The 12,454-nt window shown below is 40.9% G+C and overlaps 1 protein-coding gene across 1 annotated transcript; it reads right to left on the bottom strand.

Annotated features, from left to right (window-relative positions):
- Positions 1–6,134: 6,134 nt before the first annotated feature.
- Positions 6,135–11,940, bottom strand: LOC147432763 (uncharacterized). The gene is made up of 3 exons (XM_086491985.1): positions 11,772–11,940; positions 6,458–6,697; positions 6,135–6,377 (listed from the first exon to the last, which is right to left on the bottom strand). The coding sequence occupies exons 1-3, from the start codon at positions 11,938–11,940 to the stop codon at positions 6,151–6,153; spliced, it is 636 nt and encodes a 211-aa protein (XP_086348111.1). The 3' UTR covers positions 6,135–6,150.
- Between the last annotated feature and the right edge of the window lie 514 nt (positions 11,941–12,454).

Genomic DNA, 12,454 nt, shown 5'->3' with positions numbered 1-12,454 from the left:
CGTAGAGCTTCACACCTCCCACCATGATCTGAAGTTTCTCATTGGCGAGATAATCTGCTTCCTTGTTGAGGGTTCTCACAACATGCTGTACCTGTGTAGCTTCAAAGTTCTTTATCAAAGCCTTCACCTGTCTAAGCCACTCCACTAGAGTAGGGTTCTTGCACCTCCATATCCCTTGGATTTGCCTAATAACTAGTAAGGAATCACCTCTTATTATAAGTCTTTCGATGCCAAGTTTTCTGCATTCTTCAAGCCCCAACTTTAAGGTGACATACTCAACCTCATTATTAGAATGAACATTTTCCAAGGTGATACCTTTCTTAACAAGAACTTCCCTTTGTGGACTTAGAATAAGAACCCCCCCTGCTGCCTGATCGTGTTGTCGTCGGTAAGCTCCATCAAAGCACAAAATGTGTGCATTGTCCATCTCCTCCTCATTATTTTGTGGTGTAGCTTTGTCTCCTGCCTTTGGTGACTCTTTCCTTTCTCTCACTTTGTATGTGAGAATGTCTGCAAGACCTGCCCTTGTGCTATCTTCCACAAGAAAAGTGTATTCGAACTCTTGAAGTTCTAGAACCCATTTGGCTATCCTAGATGAGAGGCTCATGTGTTGCACAACATATGGTAAATTGTTTTCCATGGTGAGAATGACAAATGGTGCAGGTAAGAGATATGATCGGAACTTTCTTACCGCAAACATAATTGTGAATACCACCTTCTCCATATCGGTGTAGCCCTTCTCTGCAGCGGTCATGACTTTGCTTGCAAAGTATACTGGCCTCATGTAGCATGTTTTTGGGTCTTTTTGCATGAGAACTACACCGATGGCCTCCATTCCTACACTTGGCGTGATGTAATATGTATCCTTTGGATTTGGTGGCATTATTGTTGGAAGAGAGTTGAGAATACCCTTTACTTCAGTAAAGCATAATTCGTGTTCCTCTTTCCATTCAAATGTGGGTTTGTTTGCTAGCTTGTGCAAAGGTGCAATAGATTTCGCTAGAAGGTGAATGAAACGAGACATGTACCTTACTTTGTGGTTGAAAGTCATGAGCTCCTTGGTTGTCGTTGGTGGTTGTAGTGACAAGAGAGCATTTACTTTTGATGGATCCACTTGAATTCCTTGCAAAGAAACCACATGACCTAGCAATACCACTTGTGACTCTGCAATGTGACACTTCTCAGGATTAAGCTGTCCCCCAAATTGATGAAGCCTCCTAAGCCCCTCCTCAACTTTTTGGCAATGAAGTCTTAGGCTACTATAGATACAGAAGTCATCCATAAAAACCCTAATTGACTTTCCAAAGAAGGGCTGAAAGACAAGAGTTGTAAACCTTATAAAGGTACTAGGAGCATTTGTGAGCCCAAATGGAATCACTCTATAGGCAAAGCAACCCCAAGGTGTGATGAAAGTGGTTTTTAACTGATCTTCTTCTGCTATTCTGATTTGAAAATACCCTGAATACCCATCACACACTGTGTAACATTCATAGCCGGCTACTTCGTTTAAGATTTCATCTTGGAAAGGAAGAGGAAAATGATCCCTCTTTGTTGCAGCATTGAGGGGTTTGTAGTCAACACAGACCCTCCATTTTCCGTTCTTTTTAGGGGTTACTACAATTGGGGATACCCACTCAGAGTTAGACACAGGGTAAATGAAACCAGCTTTGAGGAGTCGGTTAACCTCTGTCAAAAGTGCCTCTTGTTGTATTTTTCCTAGGCGCCTTAGCTTTTGAGCCACAGGTTTAGTACCTGGTTTTAATTCTATGCCATGCTCTATAACATCCACACCTCTAATTTGTGAGTAATCAGTGATAAAAAAATTGGGATACCTCTTGAGCATATCGATGTAGGACCACTTCTCCTCAGGGGTAAGATCTTTTGCAAGCATCCTCTCAAAGTCTTCAAAGTGCTTGTGGTCACCTTTGTCATCCTTTGTTTGCTCCTTTTTTGGGTCAACCTCTATTGATGGAGTTTTTGATGTGTTGAAGATGATTCCCATTACCTCCAAAGATGATTCTTCTTTGCTATTGGATGTAGTGGTTGAACTTTCCTCATCGCTTGAGCCAAAACTCTCTTCACTTTCTTCATCAGCCGTGGTCTCATAGTTGATGTCGAGCTGCTTTCCTTCATGCCAATCGTATACTACATGTTGCCCCTTTTTGAGAATCAATTGTCCTCGTCCCCATTTTTGATCTGCATTCACAGCAATGAGCCAAGGCCTCCCTAGGATGATGGGATAGCCCTCCCCCTTGGCTGGCATAACATACATGTCCACACGTGCATCTATATTACATACAGAAACTTTTACATTCTCGATGATCCCTAGGCACTTCACACTTGCATTGTTGGCCAGCCTAGCTTGACAATTAGAGGATTTAGTGATTTCAAGCCCTAGTCTATTCATGGCTCTTTCCGTGATCACACACATTTGTGCTCCACCATCAACATACACGTTGGATACCTTCCTACCCCTTACATAAGCATCTACAATAGGTTCCACATCTTGTTGTGGCTTTGAAGTCAATGTCTTTACTGTCACCTTTTCTTTCTTTCTTGGGAGTCTTGTGCTTACAAGTTTGGACCAGTGCTTTCTCACCTTGGGTGATAGATGTAGGAGTTGAGGCCAAGAAATATTGGGCTTTTGAGTTTGCAGATCTTCTAAGATGTTGTAGGGTTCCATATTCTTTCCTAATGGAAAATCGTTGATGCCGATCTCCCTTCGCCTTGACCTTTGCTTCTTGCCTCCTTCCTCCTTCTTTGACTTTTTCTTCCTCTCCTTCCTTGCAGGTTCTGACTCTTCATTCCTTGTGTCTTCATCCTTGTTGTGTGCTCTTGTGCGCTTTTCTGCTGGCATAACATCAAAATGTATAGGGCTCACCTCTATCTCCTCTTCCAGCTTTATGACGTTTACTTCTCTCTCTTCCTCCACTGGTGGGACAGGAGGGATGTTTGCCACTGGAGGTGGTGGTGGTCGACGAAGAATTTGCGGGGCTTGAGCATGCTCTTGCTGCACCATGAGCGGGGGGTCTAGGAGGGTATATGTCCCCTGGAAGCCTTCGAGGGTGAGGGAAATTATACATGCCATGACCAACTTCGTTGCAATTCCAGCATCTCAACTCTTGTGCTTGACGTCGTTGATTGCGATTCCCTTCTCTTGGTTGTCGTTGTTGGGGTAGGCCCTGCACTAGATTCAAGGTGAGACTCTGTAGTTGTTGAGTTAATCTTTGCAAGATCTCTTGTTGTGATCCTTCCCCTATTTGTGAAGTTTGGGCAAGAGAGCCCCTAACTTGTGCTCCCATGCTTGGTGAAGAATCCCTCTCAATGACTTCATTTAGGTCCCTTGTTCTATGTGCTTGAAAATTTAACTTCTTGAATTTGACCATGGCCACCTCACGTGCTTCCTCAAATGTTGATGGGAATTTTAACTCTACCTTGGTCTTCAAAATTGGATACAAGCCATCCATGAACCTATCTTTCTTTAGAAAGTTTGGTGCACCACCTTGGTTTTGTAAGGTAGCCTCCCATCTATCCCATAGGTTAAGGAAAACGGCCTCATAAGATGGGTAGTCTTCAAGGAATACCTGTTTATGTTGAAGTAGACAATTCCAAAGACCCTCTGGAGTATCTCCTTGCCCAAATTTGGCAAGAAAAATTGCACGTAGCCTCTCCCAATTGGTTTTGTTTTGAGGTTGCAAGGCCTCGTACCATGCCTTAGCCTCCCCTTTGAGAACGAGTGGAAAAGCACGCAGCTTTACCTCTTCTTGATCTCTCCCAGAGATGAGGTGTGCCATCTCCAAATTATCCAGAAATTCTTGTGCATCCTCACCATTTTTAGAATGAAAGGTAGGAAAAGTGCTTGACATTTTTACAATACAAGGAGGCTTGTGTACCACAAAGTTTTGACTACGATGAGTGATCACATCAAAATGAAAATATATACATCAAGTGTTAGTTCATAATTTATCATAGGCAAAATAAAAGGGTTGATTGAGGCATTAATTTCATTAATGCGAGTGGGTCCAAAAATTCTCCTAATGGTTGCTTGAAATCTAAATTTTGTAGCAATTATGATGTGCACAGATTGACGAGCTATGGGTGTAAAAGGAGAAGCAGCTCCAGGTTGGTTCATGTGACAATGTGTTCTCCTTTTTCTTTCTCTTGAAGAAAGTTTCCTTTGAGTGGATCGCTATCTAAGCGCCTCTTGTCCCTGCCTCAAAACAAAATAAAAACATGGACATCAAATGAATCATCATAATTAATGAATGGAAGAATGATGGGATTTGGAGATGCCAAGATTTCACCAAGTCGTTCTGCTCCAAACATAAAAACAATGCGTTGTTGGTAAAAAAAAATGCGATCTACACAAATGTTAATTCTGATGTGTTGTGAAAAATGAAAAGCATATGGTGCAACTCTATTGTTCATGAGGAGAATAGAAGGCAATTAGGAAAGTTCCTCCGTGGGGGCACCACTTTTATGAGAGCGGATTTTTTGAGATGGGGCTCAACTCAAGGCTCCCACCAGACAACCACTCCGTGAGACCCTACACACGCATATTTCTTAGGGGCACCACCCTCTTTTATGGAGAAAGAAGGAAACAAAAAAAAACCATATACAACACACACACACACACTCACACCTTCCTTATGTGCTTCAACACAAAATGCCCTTCAACCATTCAACACACACTCCTTAAGCAATCCCTTTGAACACTGCACAAACTCACATGCAAAGATTGACCTTCACCATATTAGTGCTCATATACTTCTAAGAAAAGCAAGCACAAAACCTCAAAACTCAAAACACCATAATGCACAAATACTTGACAACTCCTTTCCTTTCCAAAAGAAGAGACTACTTACACACATAAGGCGGCATGCATAGAGAGCTCTTCTCCATCTATGCAGCCCCAAGAGCTCTCTCTATGGTGCCGCTTATGATAGCGAGCTTAGGAAATGGATAGGGAGACAAGAGGAGAGAGAGATTAGGGCTTCCCTAACCTTAGAGGAGCTTATTTGCAGCAATGGAGTAGGTGTGTGTATTTTTGTGCTTGCCAAAGGGCCTTTTTATAGTTGTACAAGACCTTGGGTTAGGTTAAACTTGACTAGGGTAGGTAATTAGCCATAGTTAGGTTCCCTTTTGACCATTCCTTCAATTATGAAAATAAGGGACTTATTTTTCATTAAAAATAGCCTTTTAGGTCGTGGAGGCTTCATAAGGGTTGATAATGTATGTGGGCCCCACCATGATGTCCCTCCAGTGGCCCCTGCAGAGTGTCCCCATCCTGTTTGTTGTGTCTCTGGAAGCATCTTGAGCCGACCCCTCCACATGCAAGTGGTTTTTAACTCCCCATTGGTATTTTAGAATGTTGGAGAAGTCAAGAAAACTTTTCACCTTTGTGGTTTACCTGATTGTAACTTTGACCTGCAGTAACAGTGTCCGCAGCACCTTGTTTTCACCATAACTTTCAGCCTGTAACTCAGAATTGGGTGCTGTAAAAGGCAAAGTTGAACTTCTCAAAGTGTTTAGGCTGATTTTGGAGTGTTCCTCAAGTATACCCACGAGCTAAGGCGTTCAAGATGCATCCAAAACACCTTTTGAACCAAGTCTCCTTGTAGGGGGCCCTTTAGCATGCATCCAAGGTGTAGCATGCTTTTTTCAAAAGGGAATCCACCTTAAACAAATGAGGTAGGCTCCAATAAAGTTTGATTTATTGGGGATATACATTATATTTAAGATTTGTTGACCAACACAAGTAAATGATCCAAGACTTGGGTCACATAGTGTTGGGGAAGGGAAGGCCTACAAGGTTAACCCTACCCTTGAGAGAAGATGGGTAAGATAAGTGCCCATAAATTATTTATTTACAAATTATGGGATGTAGATAGCTATTTAAATTAGTAAAGGTAATTAGTTAAAAGAATATACATTAAAAAAACTAGGAGAGTAGAATTAAGTTTACTATTTACATTTAGCATGAAGAGAGAAATATGATGTAAATGCATAAAGATCTAAGAAGGGTAAGGTGTAATTTGTATGGAAAAAGGCTATTACGGAAAGAGAGAATGAACACTAGATTAAAACTTTGATAAAAAATATATACATTTGAGTAGAAATGTAGTGCAAATGCAACGTTACCATTTAACGCTACTCACTGTCAAAGGATGGAAGTGACAAAGGAGCTACACGACTCCAACTAATGGAAGTTCTCGCTTCCACATATGACATATCATAAAAGAAAATTCCATTATCTGCAAGTTCCTTGTGTTGTCGTCCTCGGTACATTTGCTCACCAATAAATGCATGGAAAGCATCAAAAATCCCAACTTCACTCTCAACTCGTTGCCAATCTGTCCTATTCGATGGATAAATATCTGAAACATACCAAAGATAATATCCACCACTTAATATTCGAATATAATCATGCACTAAGAGAGATGCTGAAATAACTTACAGTTGGGTCGATGCCTTGGAAAACTTGGAGGAGATGTTTGCAACCTTAAGTCTGTATGCTGGAAAGCATGTTGTATGAGGACCTCTTTCACCCGCTTGGTTTGTGCACACACTTTAAACTCTTTAACTTGACCCTTGAAAGACTCCAGGAAATGATTGCGTTGCCTCCTCTTCCTCCTCCTAGTTTGCAGTAGAACCCAACTTCCGAGAGTTATACGAGATGGAATCCATGCTTGATCGTCTGTAGTGTAACTGTTAAAAATGCTAATAGAGTCAATGGTAGTGCTAGGCCTTCGAGAAGTAGACATGGTGTGCAGTAGAATGAATACACAGAAAGGTTAGCGCAAATATAAAAAAGGGAAGAAGTTTTGAGAGGGAAGTAGAGCTACTCAAAGTCATATTTGGGCAGGAACAAAGTACTAGATAGAGTCTTCAATGAAAGTTCTGAAATTCCTCGGTACATAGTTAGTACGACTTATGGCATTTATGTCTTGAAAGCGTGAAATTGTGCAATTTGATGAACCAAAATAAAATTTCCTCCCTTTTTAAAAAAAAGAGTTTGACTCCAAAATGTCGATTTTCAACGTAACGTTAGCCTCTTCCTCATTGGTTGAGCGCCACTCTCTCTCTAGAACTGAAAGGCCCAAAAGAGAGTCCAACTTTCTCCTAATGAGAGAAAGAGAGAGAGACAAGACGAGACACACACCATGTACACTCCCAAAGACTGATTCATATTGAGGACAAGGTACAAATATATAGGTGAGATCAAGTTCAGTAGAGTGAGCCATATATAGCTCCAACACCCCCACTCAAACAAAGGTCTCTAGCTTTGGATGAAAAACCCTTGGGGAGTTCAAGGGAAAAACCCAAGCCCCTATACAATGTAAAAATATAAACCAGCGATGATGATGTGAAAGTGAATTGTGTATCTATGTACAAATATACAAGTGACTCAGAGATCACAATGTGCAAATGTGGAGTGTGCATGGTGCATGGTACCTATAGGATTACAATGTCATATGTACAAAGCTACCACAATAGCAGAGAAACCAATCTAGAAAGAGTGAGGCCAAAGCAACTCTAAGCTCCGAGCACAAGAGGATGAAACGTGACTCGTTGAGGCCTTTGGTAAGAATGCATGCAATCATCTGGTCACTTGGGTAGTGTTCAACCATAATGGTTCCTTTGCATACTTCATACCTAACATAATGATAATGGACAACAATGTGCTTTGACTTATTATGTTGAACGTAATCTTTTGCAAGACTAATAGCACTTTGATTGTCACACCGCAAGGGTGTGCTAGAAAGAGGAGAGTGACCAATATCAACTAGCATTTGTCAAAGCCAGATCAGCTCACGAACTACAAGTGATGCCGCGACATATTCTAACTCAGTTGTAGAAACTGTAACACAACGTTGTTTCTTGCTGGTCCAAGAAACAAGACAATCATTTATAGAGAAGCGATTTCCACTAGTAGATTGCATAGATAAATGTGAGCTTGCCCAATCTGCATCTGTGTAACCCAAAAGAGAGAGAGATTGAATAGAATCCAATGTGAGTTTTTGACGATAAACCAAACCAAAATCTATAGTGCCTTTCAAGTATTTCAATACAAGCTTTGCTACAGACCAATGCTTAAGAGAAGGACGTGCAAGATGTTGTCCAAGATAATTAGCAACAAATAGAATATCAGGACGAGTATTCATGCCAACAAACTGAAGACATCCAATCAAGTTAGCATAAGGTTGATTTGTGACAAGTTGATCGCCATTGTTAGAAGTGTTCTTCGTAGAGCTCACAAGACAAGGTGTGTTGGCCAAATGTGCGGATTCCATATCAAATATTTGAATAGTATTTACAATAAACTTTGACTGTCAAAGGAATAAAATACCTTTTGTACGGTTTTGTTGGATCTGAATGCCAAGACACGAGTGAATCTCTCCAAGATCCACCATATCAAATGCAAAAGACAAAAACTTTTTCACTTGTTGAAGAAAAATTATTGGAAACAAGGATGGTATCATCCACATAAAGAGCAAGAATCACAAAGCTGCTACCTTGGCGTTTTATGTATAAGTTGGGGTCTGAGGAGCAAGAGATGAATCCTTTAGAGGTGAGAAAAAGATTGAAATTTGTATACCAGGCTCGTAAAGCTTGTTTGAGACCATATAGTGCCTTATGGAGTTGAGCAACAAGGTCTTCTTTACCTAGAATAACAAACCCTTATGGTTGTTCCATATAAATTTCCTCTTCCAAGTCACCATTAAGAAAAGCAGTTCACGCATCCATTTGATGAGCTTCTAAATCAAATTGAACAGCAAATGCCAATAAAATTCGAGCATTTGTAATGCGAACAACTGGTGAAAAGGTCTCTTGATAATCAACACCAGCTACTTGGGAGTAACTTTTTGCAATTAGATGTGCCTTGAACTTGTCAAAAGATCCATCTGCTTTTGCTTTTGTCTTATACACCCACTTACACTTAATAGCTGTACCACCACGAGGTAGTTCAGTTAGTATCCATGTATCTTTAGAGATAAGAGAATCGTACTCTGCTTTCGTAGCCTCTTGCCATTGATCCTTTTGTGGTGAAGAGATAGCTTCATCATAAGTAATGGGATCTTCAGAAGTAGAGAAAGAATTATCAACAGTATCTTCATCATAAACATGACATGAGCCATGTTCAAAATTAATAGGCATATGAATAAAAATATCAATATCATCATTGGCAACATTTGGAATGGATGGTTGTGAAGATGAAAGCTTCTCTATAGGAAGAGTTTTATCATCTGTAAGAAATGGAAAAGCCTGAATCAATGATTTAGTATCATCAGAATCATCCATGGACCATGAGCCTCCCATAAGTTGCTCGTTAAAAGTGGCATCACGATTCACAATTACTTTCTTGGAGGAAGGGTCATAGAATTTGTAGCCTTTAGAAGTGTCAGAATATCCAATAAAAATAACTTTAAGACTAGAAGCATCAAGCTTTGTTCGTGTTTCTTTGGGAATATGAATATAAGCAATGCATCCAAAGGTTCGAAAATGAGATATAGAAGGAAATGTCACCCTGTCCATGATGTGATGGGTATCTTACCAGAGGGTGTAGCAATAGGAAGATGATTCTAAATAAATACTGTTGTCAAAGTAGCTTCAGTCCAGAAAACACGAGATAAACCAGAATGAACCAGCATACATCTTACAACATTGAAAATAGTGCGATTCTTTCGTTCAGCAACGTTGTTCTGTTGAGGTGAACATGGAATAGTGTGTTCATGATTAATTCAATTGTCAGCACAGTAACTCACAAACTCTCGAGAAACATATTTGCCTCCATTGTCACTACGAATCTTCTTAAGGTGACAACCGGTTTGAAGTTCCGCAACCTTGTTGAATTGCTTGAAAATAGATAAGGCCTCATATTTCTGTCTAAGTAGAAATACAGTCGTATACCGTGAGAAATCATCAATGAAAGTAATGAAGTAGCGATATTGTGATCTCAAAGAAGATAGAGGTCCACATATATTAGTATGAACAAGATCCAATTTGTTATGAGAATGAGTTGTATTTGAAAGAGGAAAGGGTTTACAATTGTGTTTCCCAAAAGCACAAAACTCACAAATTCCCATATGGGGATGGGCTTTAAGATCTATGCCATGAACAAGATCACAATGCTGAAGATCAAGGAGTTTTGAGAAATCAGCATGAACAACACGGTGATGCCATACTTTGCAATCATGATCACCTGGAGCAGTAACAACATTTTCTACAACATCGTTGAGAGAGAGTTCAAAAAAATTACCATTTCGAGGAGCAGTGGCTATAGTCTGTCCATCTTCTCAATTCGGCATTTGGTATGATCAAATTCAACAAACAGACCAAGATCAACAAGTCTAGCAGCTGAAGGAAGATTACGTTGAAGATCTGGTACATGTAATACTCCTCGCAAAATTCGCGTGGAAGAAGATAAGGTACCAAGATATAAGTCTCCAATACTCTTTACTTGACAAAGTAGTATCATCAGCATAGTTATGGAGCCACTTTGATATGTCATATTTCTTGTAGCGCCAAAATCAACAATAAAAAGTGATCCATCACGTACATGAAGTATTCTGTCTTGAGCAACTGAACATAGGATGTGTTAGGGTAAGCCCACGCTTGTGGCACCACACGCGAAAAGCCCCTAGCACTTGCATGGCTATTAAGCTGCCACACCTCTTCACAAAGAGCATTCCACTTAATAGGTTATGTTGCACACTCCCATGGCTTATTCTACTTCCATATCTATAGCCTTCTTGTACACAATTTCCAACCCACTTTTTGTGAATTGATGCTACTCTATCACTTTGGTACAAGCTCTTGTCCATTGTTTCTATCATAATTAAGTGACTATTAACATAATCATGTAATTATGAATGCTACTAACGTACATCCTCCATAGCTATTAACCTTAAAACTGGTATCAGAGCGTGGCTTATATTAGAGTTTTCTAATCTATTAGATCTTATGCCCTCTCTCTCTCTCTCTCTCATCCATCAGCTCCTGCCATTGAGATTTGTTGTTTTTAGGTCTGCCATGTTTCCACTCAACTTTTCATTTGTGAGCACTCGGAGGATCAAACTGAGAGCCTTGAGAAAAACTTAAGAGTGCAACTATTCGTCGAGTCTCCATTAGCCCATAAGCCCTGTAGGAAGGTCTCTTGAGTCCACCCATTGATCGAATCTACACCAACCGACTAGCAATCACAGCTTGTCATCTGTTACCCTAGCAAGTGATTGCTCACATCGGCCCTCTGCATAAAATACACTAACCTATGCCCCGACGAACTTGCGGCCCTCAGATTGGTGCATGACTCATTTGTGAGAGAAAGGGAGAGAGAGAGAGAGAGAGAGAGAGAGAGAGAGAGAGAGAGAGAGAGAGAGAGAGAGAGAGAGAGAGAGAGAGAGAGAGAGAGAGAAAGAGCACGCAGAGGCGTGGGCAAGAAAGAGAGAGAAGGAGGATGTTAAGCCTGAGGAACCCAAGAAGACGATAGGCCAGAATGAGATATTATAGATTACTATGAATGGGTTTGTTATATACACGTGAGGAGGCAGTTACAGATTCATGGGAATGCGGGCCGTTGTGCCTACTAGGATGACAGATGTGTGGTGATGTGGATTATTTATTCCCACATGCCCCTGTAAGACACATCGTCCATACAGAGGCATGTATGTGTGCATACTGTGATGTGATCATGAGATAAATCTACATGCTTTGGGAAAATACAATATGCGTATGCAATTATTCTTGGTGTGACTTCCGAGGTCTTCAACCTGGATCAAGGTCCGACTTTGTAATGGCGAAGTTCAGCAACTCTGATTGCTTCATTGAACAAGCTTTGAAGGACTTCTTCAGGGTCACTCCATGAGTGATTTCATGAGCTTGTAAACCACATATTCGCCCCCGTAAGCGAAATGAAAATACGAATCCAACTTGAGACATGTGAGTCGATGTCGAGGGTAAGACTTGAAGCACAAGCATGGTAGAGTGAGAGTTGGTAGGGAGCAGTGACCTACCATGAGAAGCTTCACCTCCTGGATCAAAGTTGATTGGTATCCATGGAAGCAGAGATTTGCCTTGAGCTCGAAATGCTTGAGCATTGGTAAGTGTCAAAGAAAAGCAACTCAGGGGAGTAGCAGCAGCTTGAGAGTCCGTGTGGAAGAGGATCTCAATGGGTAAAGGGTGGAAATGATGCTCAGGTGGGAGGTTTACAACCATGTAAGAAATAAGTAAATCCAGCTTGAAGAATGGATTTGAATAGTTATTTACTGTACCTTTAAGGAGAGGCCAGAGATTGGATTTGCTCAAATCCTTGGAGGAAAGGTGGAAAACACCGCTCGATGTAGGAGGCTTGCAAGATGGCTCGCCGTCAAAGCTCGATGTAGGAGGCTTGCGAGGTGGCTCACCATCAAAGCGGGTCTTCAGTGTTGAGCAAGTTTTGTGTGGGCGTCTTTGG

The sequence above is a fragment of the Adiantum capillus-veneris genome, chromosome 20 (genome assembly GCF_014529385.1).
Source record: "Adiantum capillus-veneris isolate H3 chromosome 20, ASM1452938v2, whole genome shotgun sequence".
Classification (NCBI taxonomy): domain Eukaryota; kingdom Viridiplantae; phylum Streptophyta; class Polypodiopsida; order Polypodiales; family Pteridaceae; genus Adiantum; species Adiantum capillus-veneris.
This window is presented reverse-complemented; position numbering and strand designations above follow the sequence as displayed.